Source organism: Antechinus flavipes, chromosome 1 (genome assembly GCF_016432865.1).
Source record: "Antechinus flavipes isolate AdamAnt ecotype Samford, QLD, Australia chromosome 1, AdamAnt_v2, whole genome shotgun sequence".
Classification (NCBI taxonomy): Eukaryota; Metazoa; Chordata; class Mammalia; order Dasyuromorphia; family Dasyuridae; genus Antechinus; species Antechinus flavipes.
This window is the reverse complement of record NC_067398.1, coordinates 71,234,157-71,260,458: the sequence shown is the minus strand read 5'-3', so window position 1 is coordinate 71,260,458 and position 26,302 is coordinate 71,234,157. Positions and strand designations below refer to the sequence as shown.

The window sequence follows — 26,302 nt, the reverse complement described above, 5'->3', positions numbered from 1 at the left end:
ATCCATGAAATATTAAAAAACCTAAAGAGCATCCAATATACTGGGTAAACTGTCCCAAGAGGAGTTTTAGAAGAATATGGAAAACAGTTACATAAAATGAGGACCTGTGGCTACTTTGCCAAAGCTCCAGAAGTAGAAAATGAAGAAGCCAGAGTCCCAAATCACTTCTTTTGATTGTAGGTCCCTTACATGGCTTGGGGCTAAAACCACTGTGCTGCAGTTCAAGAATATTATAATAACTTGATTTAGTACTTGACCAAAAAGTGAAATAGTAAATATTCTTTGCCAATACAATGCATTCATTAGAGATAAATTCATTTTTAAAAAATTCCTAATTTTCTCATGCTTTCAAAATTAACATACAACTAGCAAATAACTTTTCTTTTTTTCCTTCAATAGTATTTTATTTTTCAAAAATATGTAAAGATAGTTTTCATCATTTGTTTTTGTAAAGCTGTGCTCTAAACTTTTTTCCCCTTCTCTCTTACCTCACCTCTCTCCAAGACAGCAAGCAATTTGATATAGTTTAAATATATAGCAGATAACTTTTCAATCTCTTTTGAATAAGTTAACTTTCATAAGCCCAAAATAGCCATGATTTACTGTTAATAGGTCTAGAGGATATAAGAGTTCAGGTTTAGAAATTTAAGAACTGAGATAGGAAATGTCAAGCAGAGCTTTGAGAAATTAGATTAATTGTGATTCCTACTTTTAGACACCAGGGTCCCTAGGTTTGCAGTCATCATAATTAAATTGGATTAAAAGATGAATATTTCATTTCATTAAATACAGGCTCAGTCTTAAACCCAGATGAAAAAAATAATATCCTAAATAAAAATTCATTAAATTCCTGGGGTAGGAAAAATTCCTTTTCACTTTTAAAAGGCCAAGAAATGAAAATCACTTTCTTATCTACAAAGACTAAATTAGGCTAATTGATACTTTACTTGATTTCTACCTTTCTGAAGCTTCAGAGACCCTCTTCTCTTACATTAACACATTTAACAGCTAAATGTCATTAAAATGAAACATGTTTCTTTAAGTTTCTCTATTAAAATGCTGAGATAACAAGCAGTTATCTATAGCCTTGTTATCTAAGCCAAAGCATGTAATAAAGTTATTGATATTAAAAATCTACCAAGATATATAAGGTCAGAACATGAGGCCTTCATGCCTCCCACTATTGCTTCTCTCGATATCTGACTGCAACCTATTTTTGATGGGATGAAAGGGCGTTTGATAAGTGTTTGTTATGGGCCAAACATTGTGAATATAGAGAAATAAGAGAGCCCCTGTTTCTAAGGAGGTCAAATTCTAATGAAGGCTTGATAGAAAGATTTGCTAGTCTTTAGAGTAGAGCAGCAAGATCATGGCCATGTCTATAATCAATGATTGCTCGAAAAGGGGTAATGGTTACAAGATGGGCAGGGCTCTGAGTTACCTGTGGTGGGTATATAATTGTGAATATTCATTCAAGAGTGAAAGCCTCATGCTTCAGGGTAACTGGACAAAGGGGGATCAGATCAAGGAAGGAAAGATCTGGGCAAAACTACAGAAAACACTAGAACAGGAAGATAGGACCGCAGATTGCCTAATTTCTCATCTCCTTTTTAATTTGTTTAAATTTATTTTTATTTTCATGGTATCTTACTTTCCAATGACAAGTAAAGATGGTTTTCAACATTCATTTCAACATTAAGATTTTTAGCTGTATTTCTCCCCTTCCTCCCTTATTTCACCCTTTCCCAAGACCACCTTGCAAGCTGAAATATTTTTACTATATTCCCATGTGAGTTATAATGGGAAAGAAAACTAAAACAAAAGAGAAAAACCATGAGAAAATAACAACAAAAGCCACCACCAACAAAAGAAGGTGAAAATGATATATACTTCAATCTACATTCAGTCTCCATATTTTTCTCCCTGGATGTGGCTAACATTTTCTACCCCAAGTCTGTTTGAATTTTCTTGGATCATCGCTAAGAGCTAAGTTTATCATGGTCAATGATTACATAATTTTGTTGTTGCTGTGTACAAAGTTCTGGTTCTGCTGACTTCATTCAGCATCAGTTCATGATAGTTTTTCCAGGCTATTCTGAAATCAACCTGTTCATCATTTCTTATAGAACAATAATATTCCTTTACATTCATTTATCAGGTTGCTTTATTTTTATTTCCCTTCACACATACATTATAACTTCACCACATAATTAATACAGGCCTTGTTGCCCATTGGTATGATAGTCAGGTTTCATCATTTATTATCAGTAGATGTAAAAACTTTACTAATGGAAGGCTAAATTTTCTCCACATTATTAGTGAACTTTAAATATGAATTATACTTTTGCATCTGTAAACTTTGATAAGTTAAAATACATCAGAACTTCATACTTGACAGATGACAAATACACTTTCACCTTTTTATGTAACTCTTATTACAAATGGTTCTAGTCCAGAGTTCTCTCCTAAAGCTTCTTCATAACAGGGCAATAGCCCTAAGTTTTTGGTTGTAGTGGCAGGTATGCTCAAGTTAAAAAGGCTTTGAATAGGCTTCCCAATAGATGATGTGTTTATTGCCTCAAGGCCAGGTAAAAGTTAATTCTATATAAACTTGATTTAATCTTTTAAAAATTTTATTTATTTATTTATTTATTTTGCCATGCTAATGAATGGGTTAAAGATTATTGTTGAAAACTATCTTTGCATGTATTTGGAAAAAGAAAAGGCCATTAAGAAATTAAACAAAAATAAAATAGTCAACAAAAATATAAAAAAGATTATCTATTAGAGAATAAAATAGAGTAGAAAAAGCATATATAATGCCTACTAATGTACAAGGTACTGTGGTCAGAGATTTTATCTCATTTGACAAGGACGGTGGGTTTGCAACCTGTGTTTGAAGGATACCTACAATAACTAAATAAATCTTGTGAAGCACTAAAAAAAAAATCTTATATACATTGTCATTAGACTACAAGCTGCTAGAAGGCCAGAACTAAACCTTATTTAAATGTTGAACCTCACTGGGCATGGCAATATATGTCAAGAATAGGGCTGATGGATCATTTGAGCTTGGAAATTCTGAGTAACAGTAGAGCTAAAGCTGATTCAGGTCCATATAAGTATGACACCAAATACAGTGAACCTCCAAGAATTGGAGATGGGGAGGGTCATCAGGCTGCCAAATGGAGCAAATGAAAACTTCCATGTGGCTCAGCAGTGAGACTGAGCTCACAAGTGGTCACTGCACTTCTAGCTTTGGCAAAATAGGAAGACAAAGTCTGGAAGCAAATGAACGAATTTAAAATAAAGGTCATAGAGCAAAATGCATGGCACACAATAGATACTGAAGGATAATTATATATTGAATTAAATGGAATTTCTTCATCAGATACACACTGTAAGATGACCAATGACTTTCTGTCCTTTCTCACCTCCAATGTTTAGCCCAGATCATAACACATAATAAATGCTGCCTGGATATGTTAAATAAATCACCTGATTTAAGTCCACTTGATATTTATGTCCTACTAGTTAGTAATAACTGCTCTAAAATTGTAGAAATTGAATGACTTGGAGGCACTTTTAAAATAGGGTATTGCTGTGAAACTAGGAGAGTAACATAGAAACAACATTAAAATTCATATTTCTTTCTACGATAGTCTTTCGAGGAAAAGAAAAAGGAAGATTAGAGTCATATAGAGAAAGGGATTTAAAATGAACTTTTGACTTGAGAACTCTGATCAACATAATAGGCAACCACAATATTTGAGAACCAATGAAGGTTACTCACCTTCTGACAGAAAGCAGTGGTTGAAAGATGCAGAACGAGACATTTTGGGACACAGGTAATGTGGGAATTTCTTTTGCTTGACAATGTATATTTGTTACAAGGATTATATTTTTCTTTTCTATTTTTTTAGCAGGGAGGTAGAAAGTAAACATTTAACATAAATAATTTAAAAATAAAAATATAATTTTATTCTAAGATTTTCTAATCTGTCTATGTCTAGCTATATCTCATTAAGAGAAGAAATATTTTCTCTATAAAGTTTGTCTTTTGCACCACTACATCCTACTCCTTGTTTTTAACCTGGTTAAAATAGCACAGAGTCCTCTAAACTAAATTTCTATTATCTTGCTTAGCCTAACAATGAGTTAAATTTAAAAAGCATGTTTTTCTGCTGGGTTAAAAATTTGAAAAGGCTGTAATCTCATCAATACAGCTCAGGACAGAGGTAAGAAGAGAGCCAGTTAGCATTTCTCTCTCCTCCCCTCCCATAGCAGATTCATCTGCCTTTTCCTCTCATGTCTCCTGGCTGCCTGAGGCTGGAGGTATGGGGCTGTCAGTTCCTTGATGCACCTCCGACCCTGAAGGGAAATGTTAGTGAATGACTGATTTTGTGCCAAACTCCTGCCCTGGTCCCAAGGTTGTCAAAATCCAAACCTGAATTTTGAAAGGGAAGGCATTTCTAAATGTCATTCATTTGCCAATCAAATTTCTCTTTCTTTCTATTTGTTTCTTTCAGAAAAATTGAATCAGGGAGTTACAGGGAGACCCGCTAGGATATACTTTGCTGCTATTCTTTATTAACTAGGATAAATATTTTAAAGATTAATAAATATTTTGATGCCTACTAGGAGGACCCAGATTCTACTATAATTTCTTTTCTGATATAGAATGAAAAAAAATATTAAGGGTAAAGGCTAAAATAAGCTAAAAGGGATACAAACCATAATCAAGTCTAACATGCTTACTGCAATATGGGGAAACAAGTTTTTGAAAGGGATTTGTTAAGTGTCACAATTCATAGGATCAATTGCTCAGAGATCATCAACTTAGTAGTTGAGTTCCTTCAATTGAATCACATATAAAAATAATTTTAAATTTCTTTACATAAAGATTTTTTTTCTTAGAATAAAATAGGATTGTTAATGTGGAAAGAGAATTACAGTGTCCCTATAAAACTTCCGTAAATAGCAAACTTTTTTTCTGACGTATTTTCCTTGGCAAATTTTTAATTTTACTATGACTTCTTCTACAGTTTTCCTATTAACTGCACTGTAATATACAGACCCCATCTGGAGTGAAAGGACCCAAGTCAAGATCCCAGTTCTGCCATTTACTACTTATGTGACATCAATGAGTGTCAATTTTCTCATGTGGAAAATGAAGAGAGGTAGAAAGGTACTACTTAAGTCAAAATCAAAGGAGATAAAAGTATAAAGAATCTTGCAAAGAGAAAAGCCTCTTTTAAATCTGAACATTTTAATGATTTATTTACAGAAAGACAGAGTGGGACAGTAATTAGAGTACTGGACCTGGCTTCCAGAGAACTGAGTTTGAAAACATTTATTAGCTATGTGCCCAAGGACCAGCCATCTAACATCTTTGAGAGAATATTTTATAGTACTTGTTTCACATAATTTTCATGAGGCTCAAATAAAATAACATATGTAAAGTGTTTTAGGAACACTGAAATCCTCTATCAATAACAACCAACTATTATCATAATTAAAGAGCTCTTTTGAGTTCTGAGAAAGTCTGCTAAAACTGTATTTCTAAAGGATAAAGGACTTTTTCTAGTTCTAACTCTTTCCTAAATACAAGATATCCAATAATACAGGATGCCTATTTAATACCAAATCAATTGTCGTATTTTTTGCCAATTCTGTCTCAATATTTTCCTATTATGTTTTTCTTTATCTAATCACCAATTGTCTATTGAAAATTTTGATCTTGTTGTCTTGTAACTATCTCAAATTCAAAATGTTGACAATAAAGCTCAATATCTTCCTCATAAAGCCTATTCCCTCCTTCACCATTTCCCAGTTGCTGTCAAGACCACCACCATATTTTCAGTCACACTTGAGTTCCCATCAACCTTGAGTGTCCTCTTTGAGTCCCAAATCAGTTGTCATTTCTAACTCTATACCTCTCTTGCTTATGGTCCCCTTTCCTCTCCTTACACAACTACCATCTTAGTAGCTCAGGTCCTCATCATCTCTGGCCTACATACAGTATCTAAGTGATTCTTTCAAGTCTACTTTAATCCACCTTTAAGCTACCAAAATGAACTCATACATGTCTGAGCTTTAGGTGACATATTCTTGATTGTCTCCAAAGAGTGGTTCTTAAACTTTTTCCACTCGTGACCCCTTTTCACCTGAGAATGTTTTATGTGGCCCCTGGGTATATAAGTATATAAAATAAGTATTCAAATAAAACATTTACTAATAATAAATTTCTCTCTCACTCTCACCAACAGTGTAAAGGTACAATAAATCCTATCTTCTATTCAATCAATAAACATTTATAAGTGCCTATTATGTTCCAGGCCTATGTTAAGCATTGCATGGTATCTGGCTATTAAATGAGAAATAAAATACCTTGAGGAGCCTAAATGCCGTCATCCAACACGTTCTGCTCTGTTCATCTTCAGCACACAATAACCTCAGGTCTTTTGTCTCATTCCTTACTTTGTTTGGCTACAAGAGGATAAATGATCGACAGTTAGTATAACTACAAAAATGAGTAGTAGAAGGTATTATAAAAAATAAAAACAACAGTTAAAGAAATTAAAAATGACAAATTAGGAAAATTGTAGGAAATTGAAGGACAACAAATGTAGGAAAAATGAAAAAATAGAGCCAGCATATTTAAACTTGATAGCTATATATTCTTTTTAAGGGATTTGGCAAATTATCACTTTTGGTAACAAGGGTCAAAATGGAAAAATATATCTTACAAGTGGGATTATATGCTCTAGAATACAGTCAAGGGAAAAACTAGAAGAAAGAAATTGATGTCAAAGGTATATCAGGTGTGGGAGAATGACTAGGTGAACTGTGGAAAGCAAGGGTGGGAAATAATGACCTGTCCAGGTACCATTGGCCAAAGTCTTTCTAGCAGTTTTGAGAGGGGGAATTTAAGTGTGTAACTGCAATATCTCAGAATGGTCTTTGCTACCAAGAAGAGTTTGCTAGGGTCGGCACTTGATGTTTAAGGAGAATGATTTTTTATAATGACGAATGGTGATTACTGCAGTGAGTACTGTGTAGGTATTAATTCACTAATAACCTATTAATGAAGATCCAAAATAATGGGATCACAGAAGTGGCGGAAGAGTCTTCACAACCATTTAGTTCAACCTATCAGTAAAAGAAAATCCCTTCTGCAACATGTGAACAAGATGTCATTCAGCCTTTCCTTGAATTCCTCAAATAGTGAGAAATCTACTACGTCTCTAATATAGCTCATTCAACTCAAACAGCTTTAAATGTTAGGAAGTATTCCAATGTCATACTTGGTTTTCTGAATTGCATTGGCAAATGGTAGAAATAATAGAGGAGGCACAGGAGTGAGAGCCAAGATATAGTAGAGAATACTGTCCCTGCTAATTCTACATTCAAGTAAGACAAACTATGACCTCCTACCAGTAGACTGGACATACACGAATATAATTATTTGAAGATGGCTCCTAAACCAGAAAAAGCCACATGAGGTCAGTTCTTACATTTCACAGTGAATAATGATCAATGTCAATTACTCCACAGGAGTAGGGTCTTCTCCCTCAGTCAGACCCAATTCACAGAACAAGGGACCTCAGCCATCACCTAATCTAATCCCCCATCCCTGAAAATAATTCTGCTTCCAATGATGCTTTTCTTGAAGACCTTCATAAAGGGGATCCCGTTACCTCCTGGGGCACTCCATTCCAGTCTGGTAGAGCTGTCATTGTTTGGAATCACTTCCTAAAATTAAGCTTAAATTGTCTTTGCTTCTACTTGAGCTCTTCCACAAAAAAGCCCATCAAGCATCTGAAGAGAATCTTCTCTGTTAGAAGGGAAACATTCCCAGGTTCTACAAGTGATTCTTCCAGGGCACATCCCTGAGGCTCAAGCTTAAGAGGACAATACCTCACATAGGTGCCCCTGATTGTGCCAAAAGCAACTTTGTGCCCAGGAGAGCTGCCACTTAGGGAATCTCCAAAAGGCTATTTAAGGTTTAGCAGGCCCCTCTTCCAAGGCCTCAAATCTATTCCCTGGAAAAATAAAGTGTGGTCAAACAATCAAGAGTTTACCTGAACAACAAGGAAGATGGATGTGTGGGGGCGGGGGTGTGGAAAGGAGGGAGACAGAGAGGGGAGAGGAGAGGAAAGAGGGAAGAGAGAGAGACACACAGAGAGAGGAGAGAGAGAAGACAGACAGACAGAAACAAAGAAAAAGAGACAGACAGCAGAGAGATAGAGATAGAAACAGAGAGACAGGGACTGAGAAAGAGAAACAGAGACACAGAGAGACAGACAGAAAGACAGACAGAAGACAGACAGAAACAAAGAAAAAGAGAGAGACAGACAGAGACAGAAAGATAGATACAGGAACAAAGACAGAGAAAAGAGAAAGAAGAGAAGAGAAGAGAAGAGAAGAGAAGAGAAGAGAAGAGAAGAGAAGAGAAGAGAAGAGAAGAGAAGAGAAGAGAGAGAGAGAAAAGAGAAGAGAGAGAGACAGACTGACAGAAACAAAGAAAAAGAGAGAGACAGACAGAGACAGAAAGATAGACACAGAAACAAAGACAGAGAGAAAAAAGAGAGAAGAGGAGAGAGAGAGAGAGAGAGAGAGAGAGAGAGAGAGAGAGAGAGAGAGAGAGAGAAAAGAAAAGAGAAAGAGAGAGATTTGGAAAATCCTTATATGTGGTCAGGCAGCAGAACTAAAGCAAGACAAAATGGAATAGGAAGAATCTTGAACTCAGCTAATATAATAAAAAATGTATGAACCCCTTCCTCATGGAAGGATGACAGGCTGGCCTCCTGTGCACTACAGGAATTCCACTTGGGGTGAGACTAGTTGGACACACACATTTAAGTGAGAGGAGTTCCCGGACCAAGTTTAGCACCCCTATTTCCTTATTAGCTCCGTTGCTGTTGAATGACTGTTTGTGACCTTGTTTGAGGTTTTCTTGGAAAAGACAGCAGAACAGTTTGCGACTTCCTCCTGTAGCTCATTTTAGAGATGAGGAAACTGAGGGAAAAGGGGGTTAAGTGACTTGCCCACACAGCTGCAGCCAGGGGACCCGGCTACTAAGTAAGTGCCTGAGGCCGGATCTGCATCCAGGAAGATGAGTCTGGCACTCCATGCACTGCTGAGCATCTAGCTGCCCCCATTAGATTTAGGATATATTTCAAATGCAAAATCCATGTTACATTCAAAGTACACTGCTCCCTTTCAATCAGTTAACTTTAGAAAAAACAAAAAACACAAACTAAAATGACATAAAATATTTCATAAGAGATTCAGTGAAGACTAAATCAATGTCAGGGGCTACAGTGCTTGAGCTAGCTTCCAAATAAACATTAGAAAAAACTTCCACTTTTCACATTTGGGTCTTCCAAAGGGAAGGATGCATAGTAACTTTGTTTGGACTGCTTATCATGCTTCAGATAAGACAAGCCATATTGTTGGAGTCGTGTCAAGACCTACTTGTTAGAGACGGCCACATATTAGATTTGCCAACATTCTGTTAAGATATTTGTATTATGCTTACTACATAAACGTGTTTCTGCTTAGAATGTTTGAATACATTGTGACAATAACATTTTTTCCCCTGTTAGTGCCCAGTGTAAATATCACACATACAAAGTTTAATTATCCACAAATTATTTTCTAGATCAGAGTTCTTAACCCTTTTGTGTATCATGAACCCCTTCTGATGGTCTGGGGACCTCTTCTCAGAATAATGTTTTTAAATGAATAAAAGAAAATAAACAAGATCACAAAAGGAATGAATTATGTTGAATTATGCTGATCAAAATATTAAAAAACAAAAGTTCACAGACCTAACATTAAGAAGTCCTACTCTAAGATGCTCAATAAAGGTTGCTGAACATTGATGTGTGTGTTATGAAGATAACCTTTATTTGAAGCTGAATATTACACGTAATTGAAAGATTAAAGAAAAAAGATATTTGAATGAAAGAAAACAGCTCCATTTAAGCAGATAAGGGAACTGTCCAAGTTGCATAATGCTGGCCAATCTATGTTGGTGCAGGGAACGTTCTTACCCAAGAATCCTTCAACACAGAAGCCAATAAAAAGAAAGAACCTGAAATTTATTTTTGCATATAAGAATTATATATGCAAGGTCAGGCACATTCAAGACTGAAGGTTTTCCTTTAATGAAACAATCCCATTAGCTAAGTAGCATGAAACCTGCTAACAAGGGGCCTGTCCAATATAAGAAGAAATCTAAGCCTAGGAATGAAAGAATGTTCACAAAAAATCCAATACAAAACAAAATTAATCCACCTAATTGAATTTCTAATAAATTGGTTCATGTTTTCTTGAACAGTAAAAACAGTGTTAAATACATATTTCATGTGTATGAAAACTTACACATTATCTCCTTCTATTACATACTCATTTCAAAACTATCCAGATGAAAATATCAAATATTCCACTTCTGTGTCTAAAAGGCCAGATAGTTTCTAGAGGTATCAACTATTGAAGAACATTACCTTGATACAAAACCCATAGTCTGTAGGGGCATTATACTGCTTCTTGCCTGCTATCAGAGAAAAGATATTGCTGTCATCCAGGTCAGCCAATAACTGCAAATGTCTTGGCTCCTGCAAAAATGATTGCATCGTTAAAAATACTTTTCATTTCTGCTCCAACAGAGGGCAGTATATGTACATGAAATGACATTTTTGATTCCTTTCAAGTTGCAGAGAATGTAGGAAAAATACTGTATTTTTAAAAGACACTTTTTAATATGCACTAAATAAAATTTTTAATTTCCCAGTGAAAGGTATAATTTAGTCCACATTTGATATGATAACCCTGCAAAAGCAAGTTTCCTCAACTCTGAGCCAAATATGTAGAACAACACACAGAATAAACATTTAAGAAAGATTCTATTAAGACAAGCTCTCCTAGTTAAAGAGGGCAGGGGCTATCAAATGTGTAGGCCAGGAGTGAATTATTATTTAAAGTTTCTGTCATTATTGTTATTAACTAAATAATAACACCCCACACATTTATCTGGCACTTTCAGATTGATAAGGAGATTTCACAGGATCGAAGATTTAGTATTAGAAGGGACCTCAGAGGTCATTAAGGGGTAACCTCCTTAGTTTTAAGACTATTAAGTGGCTTGCCTAAGGCCACAAAACTAGTAAAGTAACTGTGCCAGGCTTTATTTCACCAGACTTTCACAATGGAGTGCACACTAAGATATTCTGCTTTCTGGACATTTCACTTCAAAGAAACAGAAGACAAAAATTTTAAACAAAGCAGAAAGTTCAAACTGGACCTTCATAATCTGGAACGTGTTAGTATCTGACTGAATGTTTTAAAACATAACTTACCTTTGAAGTTCCTTTTGTGGAGCAATAAAGTCCTGATCTTCGCAAATACACATATAATTTTTTCCAGGACTTCCTGCCTAGCTCTTTCACATGTAAAAAACCTTGAATTTCAGGACAACTGCTGGAGTTTAAAAAATTCTGTTGTAGACAAAATTAAATAAGAAGATTAGCAGACATTCATATGAGATGAAAATTAACAGATAGGTAAAACTTGGGAAATTCAACAAACAATAAGCTTAAGATAGCTTAATTTGGCTTTATTTTTCAAATGATCTTTTCAGATTTTCTTTACTTGAAGGCGAAAAAAAAGCAAGCCTAAATTCACTAGGGATGTTATCAGTGTACATGAATACGTTTTTAATAAATGATAATAGGAAATATCTATGAAATCATAAATTCTCCCATAATACAATGTAGAGTTTCTACCAAAATCCTATTCTGTTTCTTTGCTATGTCATAGAGATGACTCTTGGTTCTAGAAGACCATTAATTATGGCAGAGCTTACCAAAATAGAAAGGCTTTGAATACAGACCCTGTGATGGACTGTAAGCCATTTGTCCAATGACCTAACTAGGTTTGGAGAGGCTCATTAATAAGTTAGCTTGCAGAGTGGCAAAAATTTTCAACCACAGAAAATCTCAAAGACAAACTACTAAATAACAGAGGGTCTGAGGGATAAGATGGCTTCATTTTTGACTCTGTACATATCCCAGTGCACAATATATTAATAAATAGTTGTTAACTGACTGATTAGGATCTGTGTTAATAATGAGAGTACACACATTGATCAAATTATCAATTCTTGAAGTACTAAGCAAAATCATTTAGAATACTATCCTCACATTCCCTACATTTTGGTAAAATCATATATAATAATCAGAAATGTAGGGCTAGGGGGACCTAGAAGACCTGATGACTATTCAATTAGTCAGTAGTCATGGGTTTTCAGAACTATGGGCAACACTCAATAAAACCATGTTTCTTTAATTTCTGTATTCCAAATTTAATTGAAATCTGATAAATATTATGTTGGTATGACTGGTCTATTTGATTTTCTGTGATGGATTTTGCCCGTTTTAAATGTCTTGCTGACATAGTCGCCATTTCTGTTTATTCATTTCCTAGTAGCAGCTTGTAACTCAACAAGACTGGGAAAGACCTTTTGACTCAAACCACTTAATTATCTCCTTCACAACGGGAAAGATGTGAAGCAGAAAAAGAAAAAGCCTATAGAGAGTACTGTTTTATTCCCGCCGGAGAAATGATACTATTCAGTTAAGACATGAAGTGGGAATCAGGGAGGGGTTTGAATGAGAAAGCCAGACAGATTTCTAGTTTCTTCAGTGTTAGGTCTTCACAATATGCCATAATTATTTAGTTTGAGTGCTTGAGCTCTTAGGAAATCAGGCACACCCTGTACAAATCAAAGAACAAAGTCAAACCTTATGATTAAAAAAAAATTCTTCATGCAACCACTCCTTTCTATCAGCCATGAGAACTAAGAGCTGGCCACATTTTAAGAAACAAACAAATGCTGTAGAATTTGGGGCTGTCAGATGACCCAATGAAAGCCCCGATGCTGAAATTTTGCAGACTGTGGAACTGAATACAGTAATCAAAGCAGAAAAATATCTCTGTCAGAAATCAAAATTTGAAAGTGCCAAACTCTTGACTATTGTTCCTTTTGGTCCCTGTCATCTTTGCAAACTTTACATCACATCAGCCAATTTGGAAGTTATTTTTTATGTATAAACTTTTCATTAATTTCCTTCTTCTCCCCCTTTCCCCAAAAATTAATATATAGAAAAGAAAAATATAGAGACAGAAAATATAGAAAAATAAGAATATGCTTTATCTAAAGAAATAGGGACAAGATTTGTGGTTTCGTTGGTATGAGGAATTCCCTACTGAGGGGACATCCTGTGCCAGTGCAAATCCTTGCCACCTCTGCAACTTAAAACCTCAGAAGCTGTGGGGAACACTATGAAATTATCTGACTTGCCCACTGTCACACAGCCAAAACGAGAGAAGACCCAGGTCTTGCTTGATGGCTCCCACAGTGCCTCTCTCTAACGATAACGAATTCTACACTACAGCATGGCTTATGAAGAGTTTTCCTTGTAACAAGTCAATAAGGGAGGCACTGCAAATATTATTAATGTATTTTATAGACTAGGAATTCTTAACTTTTTATTTTTGTTTTTATCATGGATGTCCTTGGCCTTCTGCTAAATCCTACAGCCCCATTCTCAGAACAGTAATTTAAAGGAAACCAACTATATTGAAATACAATTGTTGAAATATGTTTTTAAATTCAGATTCAGAGAGGGGCTACTTCTCCAAGACCACAGACTCCGAGGGCTTTCAAACTCCTTGTACATCACTTTTTGCACCAAACTACCGATAATGAAACCTTAGCTAAAAGGGGACCTGAGAAAATGGACTTAACTTTTTCTGAGAACAGGTTTTTCACAAAGTATTAAGGCTTCAAAAGAATATTTGCCTTTATTGGGATTTGTTGTTGAAGAGCTATTTCAGTCATGTATGACAAACTACCAAAAACAGAACTTTATTCTTGCCAGTTAAAAATCAAGCTTGTCTTAGGGTGAGTACTAGACCTTTTCTACAGAGATTTTAAAAGGCTCTGACAAGAAACTAGCTTCCTATTCTTCATCTGACCACTGACTACTTTCTTGGTAGGGGCCTGGGGTCAATGTAAACAGTATGAAAACAAATGCCCATCTGTTTTTGATTGCCTTCCCATTTTGGCCCACTCCAGAGATCAAATGACTTGCACTTCTTTTCAGAGTCAAAGTAAGTTTATGCTATTTTCTAACTGATCATTTAAGTTAGAAAAATTCTAGGCACATGAAGATTTCCCAAGTGAGGATTTATTCTTGGTTACCATAAACCAAACTTGGGGATGAGGCAGTGACATGGATAAGGAAGCAGCCACTTCAGAGTTATTCATAATTACACAATTACAGCTCCTCAGGGTTAACATCCCACCCACCCCCTTAATAAACAGCACTTCAGCAGAAGTATATTTCTGCAGTACCTGCAAAAGCTGAGTTTGGGGAATACTGCCATTTGATTGCTGACACCAAGCCACCATCTGTTCTGGGAAGAAATTCTAGGAAAACAGGAACAAAACCAAACATAGGAAAAGTTAGTTTTTTCTTCCACTTTAAGAGCATGTCAATCACATGTGCTGATGAGAAACATTTTGATTCAAAGTACCTCAATAGAGCTTCTATACTTCTCCCATACCCAAACCCCTATCTTTTTTAATGCATATATTTTATAAACAGATTCCAAACACTACGGAACTCAAATTTTTTAAATGCTAAATCTAGATTTGGAATTTCCATGAAAGTATGACTTTCATTCTGTTAATCTCTCATTTTGCATGTTATAAACATATGTATAAAAGATCTGCATTACAGAATATCAAATTACATATAATCACATGATTCTGAAGTTAATCAAAGCCTTTATGCATTATAAATTAAACAGTAGTAAAAATCTGCCACTCATTTGGAAAAGCACTGTCATAGGCTATTCAAAAATCTCAAGTTTTAGGTCACAAAAATCATCATGGGGCCAGAAACAAAGTCCTATTCTAGGTTCTATAAACATTACAAGGACTTACCACAGGATTTTTGAAAAACTCATATTTTGCATAATTCTTCCTGAATAAAAATTTACTTTCACCTCCCATTGTGCTTTCCACTTGAACCACCAGCTCATGATCTTCTAAGCACCGTTCTGTAAAGTAAAAGGGAGGGTTTTAATTTTTTTTTATTAAATCTTTATTTCCTTGTTTGAAATAGAATATGAGAAAATGTTTTAATGGCTGAATAAGGTGCATTATTAAAATGGGACATCCTTATTAAACCAGCAAATAACGGACTTTGATATATGGAAGAAATATCTGCAGAACAAAATTAGACTCATTTGTAGGGAGAATAAAAAGGAAATATGTCAAGGAAAGAGGATGAAAGAAAGAAGAAAAGACTGAAAGATGAAAGAGATTTTAATGCTTTTGGCTAAAGAAAGCACATGAAGAGCATCTAGTTTGCTGAGGAACGCACCAGGGGTGAGAGAAATGATGGTAAAAGGGAGACCAGATCACTCATTACCTCCTCGAAGAGTCATTAGAGCACCTGACTTCCCAGTCAGCGCACTTCTAACTCAGCATCTACTAATGTGGAACTTGTTTGGAAATGTTGTTTTAAACACAAGCTTTGCCCTGGAGGCTGCTGGGATGGCTGCTACAAGAGCATATAAGCCCTTAAAAACATGTAGAGTGATGAAAACAAAATCAGGTTTTAAATTAATCATTACAGGTAGTCACTTGTTTCAGATATTAGTGGAAAATTATTTTGGGAGGAATTAGGAATTGCCTAGTAAATATATTCCCAAAATAAGACATGGGAATGGCTGATTTAAAACACAGACATCTAGAAATAAACGGGACAGGACACATTAAAGGCCACTGGGAAGTAATGAAGGTAGAAACTACTTTAATTGTTCGAGAAATGGGTTGCTTGATGTGTATGACTTTTGATGTAAGGAAGAGTGCTGAGAACTTGAATGATAAAAATGTTCAAATTTATTCTGTGAAACAATGTTCCTAAAAGAACAAGACTTTGGGACCCTTCCCTATGCATAAGCAGGAACAGACTTTTGTTTAAGGTAAAATCTCATGATGGAGGTGAAGGAGAAAAGATACAAAGCAATTCCGAATTAAAGCAGTATCAACTCAGCAGTAACAGCTGTTCCACCTCAAAGATCTTATTCATAGCAGTCCCCAAGATCATCTGACTGGAATGTCTGAGAGTTATTTCTCAAGGGCCAAAAGCTCTTTTTCCTATTTCTGATGCCTGGTCTCCTTATAATGATTTAAAAGAGATCTTTAGCTGAGAATAGAATTTTCCCCCATCAAATGCCTGCCCCATGTGAATCAGAATTGGCCACAACCAGCAACTGCTCCCCCAACCCCAAGTTAGCTGATTTGTCATGGGGTTTGGTGTTGATATTACAAGAAAGTTACTCCTTTGTGTTACTCTTTCAGGACCTGGCAAATATTAAGTCCCCTAAGACATGCTGGCTTTTTGCTATGGAGAGGAATTTCTCCTGACGCTAGTGAGCAAAGCAACTGAGAATTCTAGGACAAAATGATATATCCTTAGTGCTTTGCAAATCTTAAAGCATTATAAAAATGCTAGTTATACTTGTTGTTTTAAATCGTTATTATTGTCATGATTATCATGAAGATCTACAAATGATGTGGGAATTATACCAGATCATCCAACATGTGGCACTTATTTATTCCTCTCCCTTATTTTCTTGCCCTCTACTAGTACTTTCTTCCTTCTATTAACTGTTCTTGCCTCCCAAAAAATAAATTAAAGAAAATAAACAATTTATTCTTTAATGGAAAGTAAAACTTTATATAATTTTATAAATATATTTATAAATATATATGCATATCAATATATATTTACAATATAAAATCATATTGCCATGGAAAAGACTAAAACAAATGTCAATCCATAAAGGGTGAATTTTCCAGAAACACATACTCACACTCTCTGCAATGTGTCTATTTCCATAACAAGGAAGGAAAAAAATATTCTTGTGTTTTCCTTTTTTTCTTTATTAATGAATTTAGAGATAGTGAATGTAAATGGTTTTAAGGCAATGGCTTTGAAGTTAAAAAGGCTTGAATTCAAGTTCAAATTCTGACCTTGGAAAAGCAACTTAACTGCTCCAAGACAACAAGACTGTAAATTGCAAAGGAGCTAGATCAATGGAAAAAAATGTTCAATGTGTAAACCTCTACACTATTAAAATCATCTGTCTGGCCTAAAATATGATCGATTTGTCTAAAAAATTAAAGACTGAAATAATTGTTTTTAAAAATCATATGTAGAGGGGCAGCTAGGTGGCACAGTAGATAGAGCACCAGCCCTGAAGTCAGGAGGACCTGAGTTCAAATCTGACTTCAGACACTTAATACTTCCTAGCTGTGTGACCTTGGGCAAGTCACTTATCACCAATTGCCTTAGGGGGGAAAATCATATATAGAGGCTTTGCAAGGGTGAATGTTGAAAATTATATATGTTTTGAAAATTAAAAAAAAAACTTTTTAAAGAAGGTAAACTTTTAATAAAAAAAAATCATGTGTATTATTCAAATCATTTTTACCATCTTTTCAAAGATGTTTAGTGACATGATGTCAAACTAAATATTTCTAAAAGAATAGCTAGCAGTCTTAAAATTTTAATTAAAAAAATTTTTGTAATTAAAAAAAATTTTTTTAAGTTGCTGGCATTAAAAAAAAAAAAAAGATGTTGCCTCATGCACCACATAGAGATAAACCCCATAGATAGAGGGTTCTTATCATAAAGTAACTGTCATTTCTAGATATAAGGGTCAGCAGTAGAGTGACAGATTATTCATTAACAGAATGATAGCCAGGCAAAGTTCCAATGACAAAATTAATGACAAAATGACACTTAACTGCAACACTTGGTCATGTGTGTGAACAAAACACCCTCCATCCCCAAACTAGAATTCAGTCAAAATACTGAGCCCATCACAGAACAAACAGCTAGCTGTCAACATGTATTTAACAGCTGCTCAGAATTTTCCAAGATTGTAATAAATTTCGAATAAAGCAATCAGTAAGAGAACATACCCACCAAAGATAATGCTGACATTTGGCTAAGCTGCCTTCTTTTTTTTTTTTTTAAGGCTTTGGGGAAAGGGATACCTTCCAGATTTATAAATTACTTTTAAACTTTTATACTTGTTGGTACTTTCTTCATCTACTTAGGGTCCAAAATAGAGAGATATTCCACAAAGTTAATTTTACTCCATTTCCTGTTTGATAAAAATAAAAATAAATGGAAATATCTCAAGGGAATATGTCCTGACTTTTTTTATTGTTGTTTCAACTTAATTTATCAGACCTGGATAGTTAGCAAGCCATTGATATTTTGTGTTTGTATTTTTTGTTTTGAAATTTGTAAATCAAATTCAATCAGTCAATAAACATTTATGAAATACCTTCTATTTATATGCCTTTTTTAATCCTGTAGAAGTTTATAACATAATTGTGGAGAGAACATGAAAAAACTACATACAAACAAGATATATAAAGGACAGATTGATAATAATTATAAGAGGGGAAGAAGCACTAGAATTAGGGGATTGGAAAAGTCTTCCTGTAGAAAATGGAATTTTAGTTGGAACTTGAAGGAAGCCAGGAGGCAAATAGCAAAGTAAATATCTTCTTATTCTCACACTTCTCAACTGTCTAGCTTGTGATCCTCTTGTCCATAACCACATCATGGGCAGAAATTATACATGTCCTTCTTTCCATGAAACACTTTATATAAGGGAGTGACACACACGTCATTTCAGTAGGTATTTAAGAGATATGGTTACCTAATAACTTTCACAGATGACTACTTAATATAATGTAATTTACACCACACTATGCCCTGATTAAATCAATCTTTAAGATACTTTCATGCTTAAGCAGTAGCTGAGCAGAGGGGATGTCTTCCAAGTTCCCCTTCCTTAAAAAATGGGCATTGCTCACCTGTCCTTGCTGTTCCTTTTCCTTGTCAAGCTATGTTCAGTTACAATTCCTCTCAATATATTAACATTGGATACTGGATACTGACTACTAGAATTTGCCCTTGCAGATCCAGCATTGAATTCAGCCATCTCAAATAAAGCAAAAGATTCACAAATACTAAGTGACTGATATTAACACTGGTTAAAGTATATTAAAAATATGTTGCCACTTTCCCTATATTATCTCTTATTCTCTCATCAGCCCAGGGAGATTAGTGTCACAATTAACAAATACTCTCGATTGTTATATCTAACATTTACATATTGCCTGAAAGCTTGCAAAGCACTTTTCATATATTAGTTCATTTGATCTTCACAACTTGGGGAAAAGGGGCTATTACATTTTAGAAATAAGAAGACAAAGACTTAATGAGGGAAAATGACTTGCTGGGAGTCACAGACTTATTGAATGACTCGGGGAAGAATTTGAATATATATCTTTCTGTTTCTAAATTTGGCACTCTACCCACTATGATGTGATTATTTCATGAGTATACTGAAATGTAGAGAAATTAAGTTACTTGCCTATGGTTATACCACCACTAAATGAAAGACAAGATCAGAGCTTGAATCTCTCCTGATTCCAAGTCAAGCATTCTTTTTAACTAAACACTGCTCCTACGATTGGCTAAAAATAAAGGTTACTCTATTGAGATTCCTATATTTCTACAATAAAATTAGAGAAAAATGGCTATAGTTTATGGCATATACAAGATCCTTGAAAATAATAGAACATATGCTATTTACACATATGCACCTCAAGATCCAAAGATATCATTATTTTGAATTGTCAAGAAGCCATGGGGTTTGCATTTACACATATGCACCTCAATATTATGAATCAATTGTCAAGAAGCTATGGGATTTGCATGTTTCTCCTCCAAAATATGTTAGCTAGATTTCAATCCTTCCTCTGGTACTATAACAAGTATGGATTTTTTCAAAATATATTAAATAAATGTTTCTAGGCAAACCAAAGGAAGAGATTAATTCTGACATTTTGAACTGATTGTGCAAACTATATAACCCTCTCTGACTTTTCACTCAAGCACTAGGGAAAGGTGGTAGAAAAATGGCCCCGAGGCAAGAGATTCCACCATCTTGAATGACAGCAGGGTTATCATCCCTTTCACCTCCCTAGCAGTCAGTGGAATACTGACTGCTGCCAATAATCCATTACCAGCATCCACAGCTGAGGACTGTGAGATGCTTCAGTCACTCACACATATGCCATGTTCTCAGAGTTAAAGAAAGTCATTCACATCAAGTAATTGCTATCTTGGGAACTACCCCCGCCTTTTCTAAATCCATCATTCATTTTTTAAATGTGAAGAGTGTCTAATATTTTTAATATATATATTTAAGCTGGAAAGAGCAATGCTTCAGGATCCTAGATTTCTGAGTGTACATAGACAGTTAATTGCTTTCAAAAATATGGTCAGGCAACTCAATGATCATGTGCAGATCAACTGAAGTCTTGTGCATGATCTATGGCTAAATGTTAACATCCTGCAATCTAATTGTTAATATTGAACTAAGCAAAGTATAACTGACAAAGGTAAAAAATTTTTGGGAACACATTTCAAGAAATTAAAAAGGAAAAAAAATGACTGTATTCATAATTGCTTATTTGTAAAAATAATGGAAACAACAGAAATGGTAAAGGGTTGAAAAATGACTGAACAATTGTGACATATTAAAGAATGGAATACTATATCATCATTAATGACCACACAGGAAGAAAAAACATTAAAAATATAATGGTGTGCATGTAGGTGTGTATATGTATAATGTACATGCTTTAAAAATGCTTTAAAAAACATTCTGCTATTCATAAGTCAATGCAAAATCATTCTCACATGAGAGTCAACCTGGCATTGTGGACAGAATGCTAAGCTCAGGAGTCAGAAGATTAAGATGGAAATCCTGGGCAAGTCACCACTTCACCTCAACCTCATTCTTCAAGTTTCAAATGAAAAACTTAGACCACCTAGTCTCTGGTCTCCATTCTAGCTTGAACTCTATGATCCTATAGGCTCATATGAGTTTAGTCAATAAAAGCATGGTGCATTTGCCTCAATGCAGATAACCTGTATTCTTAACATTCAGTTCTGGGCTCACTTCATTCAAATTCACTTATTTGTTTTTATTCTATTGATACTTATTTTAAAAAATAAATCCATGTATATATGCATGTATTATGTGTGTATATATATTTTTGTCTCCCCCATTAGAAGAGAAACTTTGAAGGTAGGGATTTTCTTTTCCTTTGTATTTATGCCTAGTGTGCTGCAGACATACTGATTGATTATGGAAAAGTTATTTTATATATATATATATGTATATGTATGCATGATGAATGCCTCAATTCCATTATCTGTGAATTATGCTACTTACTACTACTTATTAAGAAAGAACTTTAAAGTACAACTTAAATATGAATCACAATCAAAAAAGAAATTTAGAAGGAGTTATTTATCAATTATTATATGTAAGCCAAAGTATGATTTTCATTGCATTGTGATGAATGTTCAGTGGGTTTTAATTTATTTAAAATTTAAGTTCATTAAAGTACTTTAATGAATCATATAATATATATTCTAATTCAAAACAAATTATGTAAAGGCATCTGTGGTATGACTTTATCTTCATTAATATGAAGATTGAAAAATTAAAATAAATATAAGTATACTTACTAGGTTTTTCCTAGAACACTATTCATTACAGAGCAGAGTTCAGCATGACAAGTCTCTCTTAGGTCCCATTCAAAAGGACTTAGTGCTGGAAGACTGAAAGGACTTTGTTATAAGTCACTAAATCCTAAGGGAATGTTACAGCAAGAGTTCAATGAAAGAATGTTTTAAATTGGTGAACTCTTACTTAGAAATTTTGAACTTCAAGCAGAATAACATTTCTTACTAAATGTCATTTTTATATTAGACACTTCAAACAAACAAACAAATAAACAAAAGAATGGCTGGAGCTCAAACAAAAGGACAGACAGAAAAAATATGTTAATTTGAATGAAAGAACTGATATTTACTGATATTTCAATGTTTTCCTCAGAATGCTAACTCTGTTTCTGGCTGATATTAGTTGCTTCTTCAAGGGGACATCAAGAATGTGCTAAGTGGGCTTTAATAAAAACCCACAGGGAAAATGTACCAGTGGTTGTTCTTTGTGAATAAGGCTTTAGAGATGAGAGTTGGAGGAGACAACATGATGAAGAATGTTCTGGAAATTTCTTTGTAAATCCATTATATGTGATTTCTAAATGTCATTTCACTGTGCTTAAGTCTACTCAAGAATCTAAATGTTGGCTTTTGCCAAAGGTCTACTTTTCTATCTTTTTTTCTTTGCATTTTCTTTATAACTGGCAGTCACATCCTATAGAGTATATGAGATTATTCTGTTCTTTTGTGTTATATTGTAAATAAGAAAACCAGAAAAATCTTAGCTCATTCTGTTTGCAGCAATAAAACTTAGGTATAACAGCAGCATTATGTTGGTATGTATCCATGTGTATGTATGTATATAGTCATTTTAATTTTCCCTCCTTAAGCTGAGTACTTTCAGAGTAAAATGAATGTAATAAGGATTCTTTTCTCTTCCAGCATACATGAAAGCTCATGTTAAATGAGTAATTATTTCCACAGTTCTGCTAACATTTAGTAAATAAACTGCATTATAATCTAAATCACATTAATCTTTTTAGAGAGAAAAAAAATTATATAAGTAAATAACCTCCTCACTTTTGCTCAATAATTTTGTCACCATTATATTTTACACACACACACAGCATATATATATATATATATATTGAATATACATATATATTCATGCAAACTCTAGAACATTTTCAAGAAAACCAGTTTCATAGAACATTATTATTTACTCTAAAACATGTATATGGAGTTAAAATTTTAAATAGAATTTCAAGAGCATTGTTCAATTGTTTTGCATCTACGTTATAGGACTTAAGGTTGATATTGTATGTACATGTGTATATATATATTTATTTTGCCCTTTTCCCACCACTGTCAATTTCCAAGGTATTTGGGTACCAAGAAAAGCTTTTGATTGCCTTGTCAGCCCACTGGCTCTATTCATTCAAGGATGTCACAAACTGGAGTTTGACAGCACAATTAGTCTCCATGGAAGCTATTGTGATGTCACAATCATTGAATTGTGGCATCATTGAATGAATCTGGCAGAAGAAGGATGTTAGTCACAAAGGAGAAAGCTTCTGTTTACATACAAATACCTTAGTAATCAGTAGTGATGGGAAAAAATACAGAAAGGATTCCGAATGCCATAATTTAACCAGTTTTAAAAGCATTATTCATTTGGAAATTTCACATGAATTAAAACACAGTTCTATAAAATAATTAATATCATATAACTTGAAATAATGGCATTTTAGTTAACTGTATATCATGAATTCAAAGGTATAAATTCAGTGCATCAAACTAATCTATGAAAAAGACTTTTAATTTTTAAAAAAGTTAGAAGACAAACTCTTTGCAGAGAAATCCGGTTAAAATAGTTATTCCAAACTTTCATGTCCTTCACGTATTACTTTATCAGGTAAAAATTTAGGATAAAAATAATCAATCCCAGATTTTTAAAATTAAATGTTTGGAAATCAGCTTTCTAGATTATAATTATCACTAAGCGATTACTATCATCTTTTGGCTTATTGTTGTATATATTACTCAGAAAGCTTAATTTAAATATTATAAAATATTAAAACATCTTTAAAAGCATTATAAAACACTGTAAATACCATACTTTTTTCTTTAAATAATGGCCTACACAAAATATATTTAAACAATTTATATATATATATATATAAGCATATAAGTATATACCACACACAAACACAGACCTATATAGAAGTGTTTTTGTATGTATGTATGTGTTTGTGTGTGTGTGTGTACACACACACACACACACATATGTATATATATATGAGTATGTATGGATTATTAATCAGCTCTGAGCAATGACTTAAGAACTAGGTCTATATTAAATTGATTTATAATGTTCTTCAATTCCCAGTGGTTCTCCAGTTGTCTTCTTGCCAGCTGTAAACAATGACACTCTAATTTCAATTAGAATAGTTACCACTGCTGGTCTCTGAGCTGGTAAAAGTCAAGTCACATTTCAGTCTTCTTCCCTCCCCCATCCTGCAAAGTCGAATACCATCCCAGAGGTTGGCAAGGGAGTTTCTTTTCTTTCTTTTTTTTTTTCTCTCTCTCTTTTTTTATTCCCAGCTGGTAAGAAAATGAGATGAGTGGAATCATAGGCCAGAACTCTTTGGGGATCAACCTTAATCTGCCTAAGCAATTGTCTCAACCAATACATAGCAAGATTACAAAGAGCACCAAAGTGAAGAACAGTATGAAAGATGAAGGCACGAAGAATCAATGAATCAGTTAATAAATCATAAACAACAAAGTGGTTAGGGCAATTTGTAGGATTCGTGGCAATTCTGTAACTGAAAGAAATATTTACACAGGATTTTTTTTTCTGATGGAAAACAAAATTCAATTTATCATACACAGGATATTCATAGGTGCCATTTGGAGAAACATTGAGAGCCTGGACTGTTCCCTACCTAATCCTAGGTGAAGGTGATGCTCCACTAAGGTCCAGCTGTTGTCATCCACACAATGACTTTTGTAAACGAGCAGCTGGCAGAGGTCCCTGGCTGTCATGTCTGCTAGAATCTCCACCACTTTGCTTGTCCCATCTTCACTAAAGACTTTAACATCCTGCAACATATAAAGGATACACTTACAGATAAACAGCTTCATGTGTTAAAAATAGGAAAATCATACAACTCTTGTACACAGAAGAATTCTTGTCATTTGCAGCATCCTGGCATCCAACACAAGTGAAGAAATATAATTTGCTTTAACATTTTCTATCCCCAACTCACCCTCCATCACCCTCCCCCCCCCACTTCTCCCACCATAGAGAGGACAAAAGATGACAATGTAATTTATCATCAAAACCACCAGGATGCCTCATGTGGCATAAAGCATGATCGAAACAGTACTTACTATGGTGCTTCTTGAGATGTCTGAGAAAGGGACAAAATTAAGCTGGAAACATAGTATCTGAATTTGAGTACTGGCAATTTGATTGTTAAAACTAATGGCAAAACTAAATGTAACAGTTTTCTCCTCCCAATAGAAACTTTTGATTGATACACCTGGCCTGTATTTCCGGTTGTCAGTCCATCACATTTCTCCTCATTTCTCACATTCTCTTGGATTGAAGCAGAAGATGTGATAAAGCAATATCCATTACTGAATAGTTTTTAATGAAGAAAAGGATAGGGGAGCATATGAGCTACAAACAGCCTTTTATCCCAATCCCCTCCCCCCTCCCATAAAATTACAAAGAAGCCTCATTTCCCTTGAACTATTAAAATGTACTAAATACTTGAAACACTGGCAAACTAAATTTTAAAGGGTCAAAATGTGCTTCCACTGATTTTAAAGACAACATGTGCTAGTAAGAAATGCTTTAGTAGATGCAACCTTTAGGGTAATCTGAGATGGAAAAAAAATCTTACCTCAACAGCATGCAAAAGACAGCAGTCAGAAGAACAAGATGGCATTTTTAAATATAGATTGCCTCTTAAAAGAGAGTTTGTTCTGTCTCTTCCAACTTCTGGCAGGCTAAGCTGCAGCCCCCCAGGGTGATTTGCTGGATCAACAGATTACTGTAGTCTACCTGTCCCCTAGTCCCTCCTAACCCCTCCTGAGGGTACTCTTTCTGGGTTTACAGGAAAACCCTCCCAGCAGCTCCACTCAAAGGGTTACTCACATACAATCTTTTAGGTAGTGAATCAAACCACACTCTACAGACCAATCACATCCTTCCTTGGAACTGATGTAATCATTTCCCCACACACTATCAGACCTCCAATTTACTCCCCCCACTCTCAGTAATAACAATTATTATTTTTTAAACCAACAAACAAGGAAATGTTTGTTTTATGACCACCCACTGCATGATAAGTGTACTGTAACATTAGAAAGTTCAAAGAAAAGAAATCATAAATTTCTGAGCCAAAAGCATGTGTGTTCTCTGAATTTGGATTTTGTTTGCCAAATCTCTTCATAATCCTTAAGCTCTGAAGCCGATGTCATCTACAGGCATGCAACTGAAACACTTGAACTTTTACTCAAACCTGTTTCTGTGACCTTTTCCCAAGAAGCCATCACTACCATTACCAGTCTTTTTTTCTACTGCTTTGGCCAAGAGT

General features: G+C 34.6%; 1 protein-coding gene across 4 annotated transcripts in view; it reads right to left on the bottom strand.

Moving 5' to 3' along the window:
• GRB10 (growth factor receptor bound protein 10) overlaps positions 1 to 26,302 on the bottom strand; it is a 264,030-nt gene that overhangs the window by 9,209 nt on the left and 228,519 nt on the right. For all 4 annotated transcript variants that reach the window (XM_051984172.1, XM_051984179.1, XM_051984166.1 and 1 more), the window contains 6 exons: positions 24,641 to 24,797; positions 15,020 to 15,135; positions 14,426 to 14,500; positions 11,367 to 11,504; positions 10,515 to 10,625; positions 6,391 to 6,489 (listed from right to left, as the gene is read on the bottom strand). In XM_051984172.1, coding sequence (XP_051840132.1) covers positions 6,391 to 6,489; positions 10,515 to 10,625; positions 11,367 to 11,504; positions 14,426 to 14,500; positions 15,020 to 15,135; positions 24,641 to 24,797 — 696 coding nt within the window. The remainder of the gene's footprint in view (positions 1 to 6,390; positions 6,490 to 10,514; positions 10,626 to 11,366; positions 11,505 to 14,425; positions 14,501 to 15,019; positions 15,136 to 24,640; positions 24,798 to 26,302) is intronic.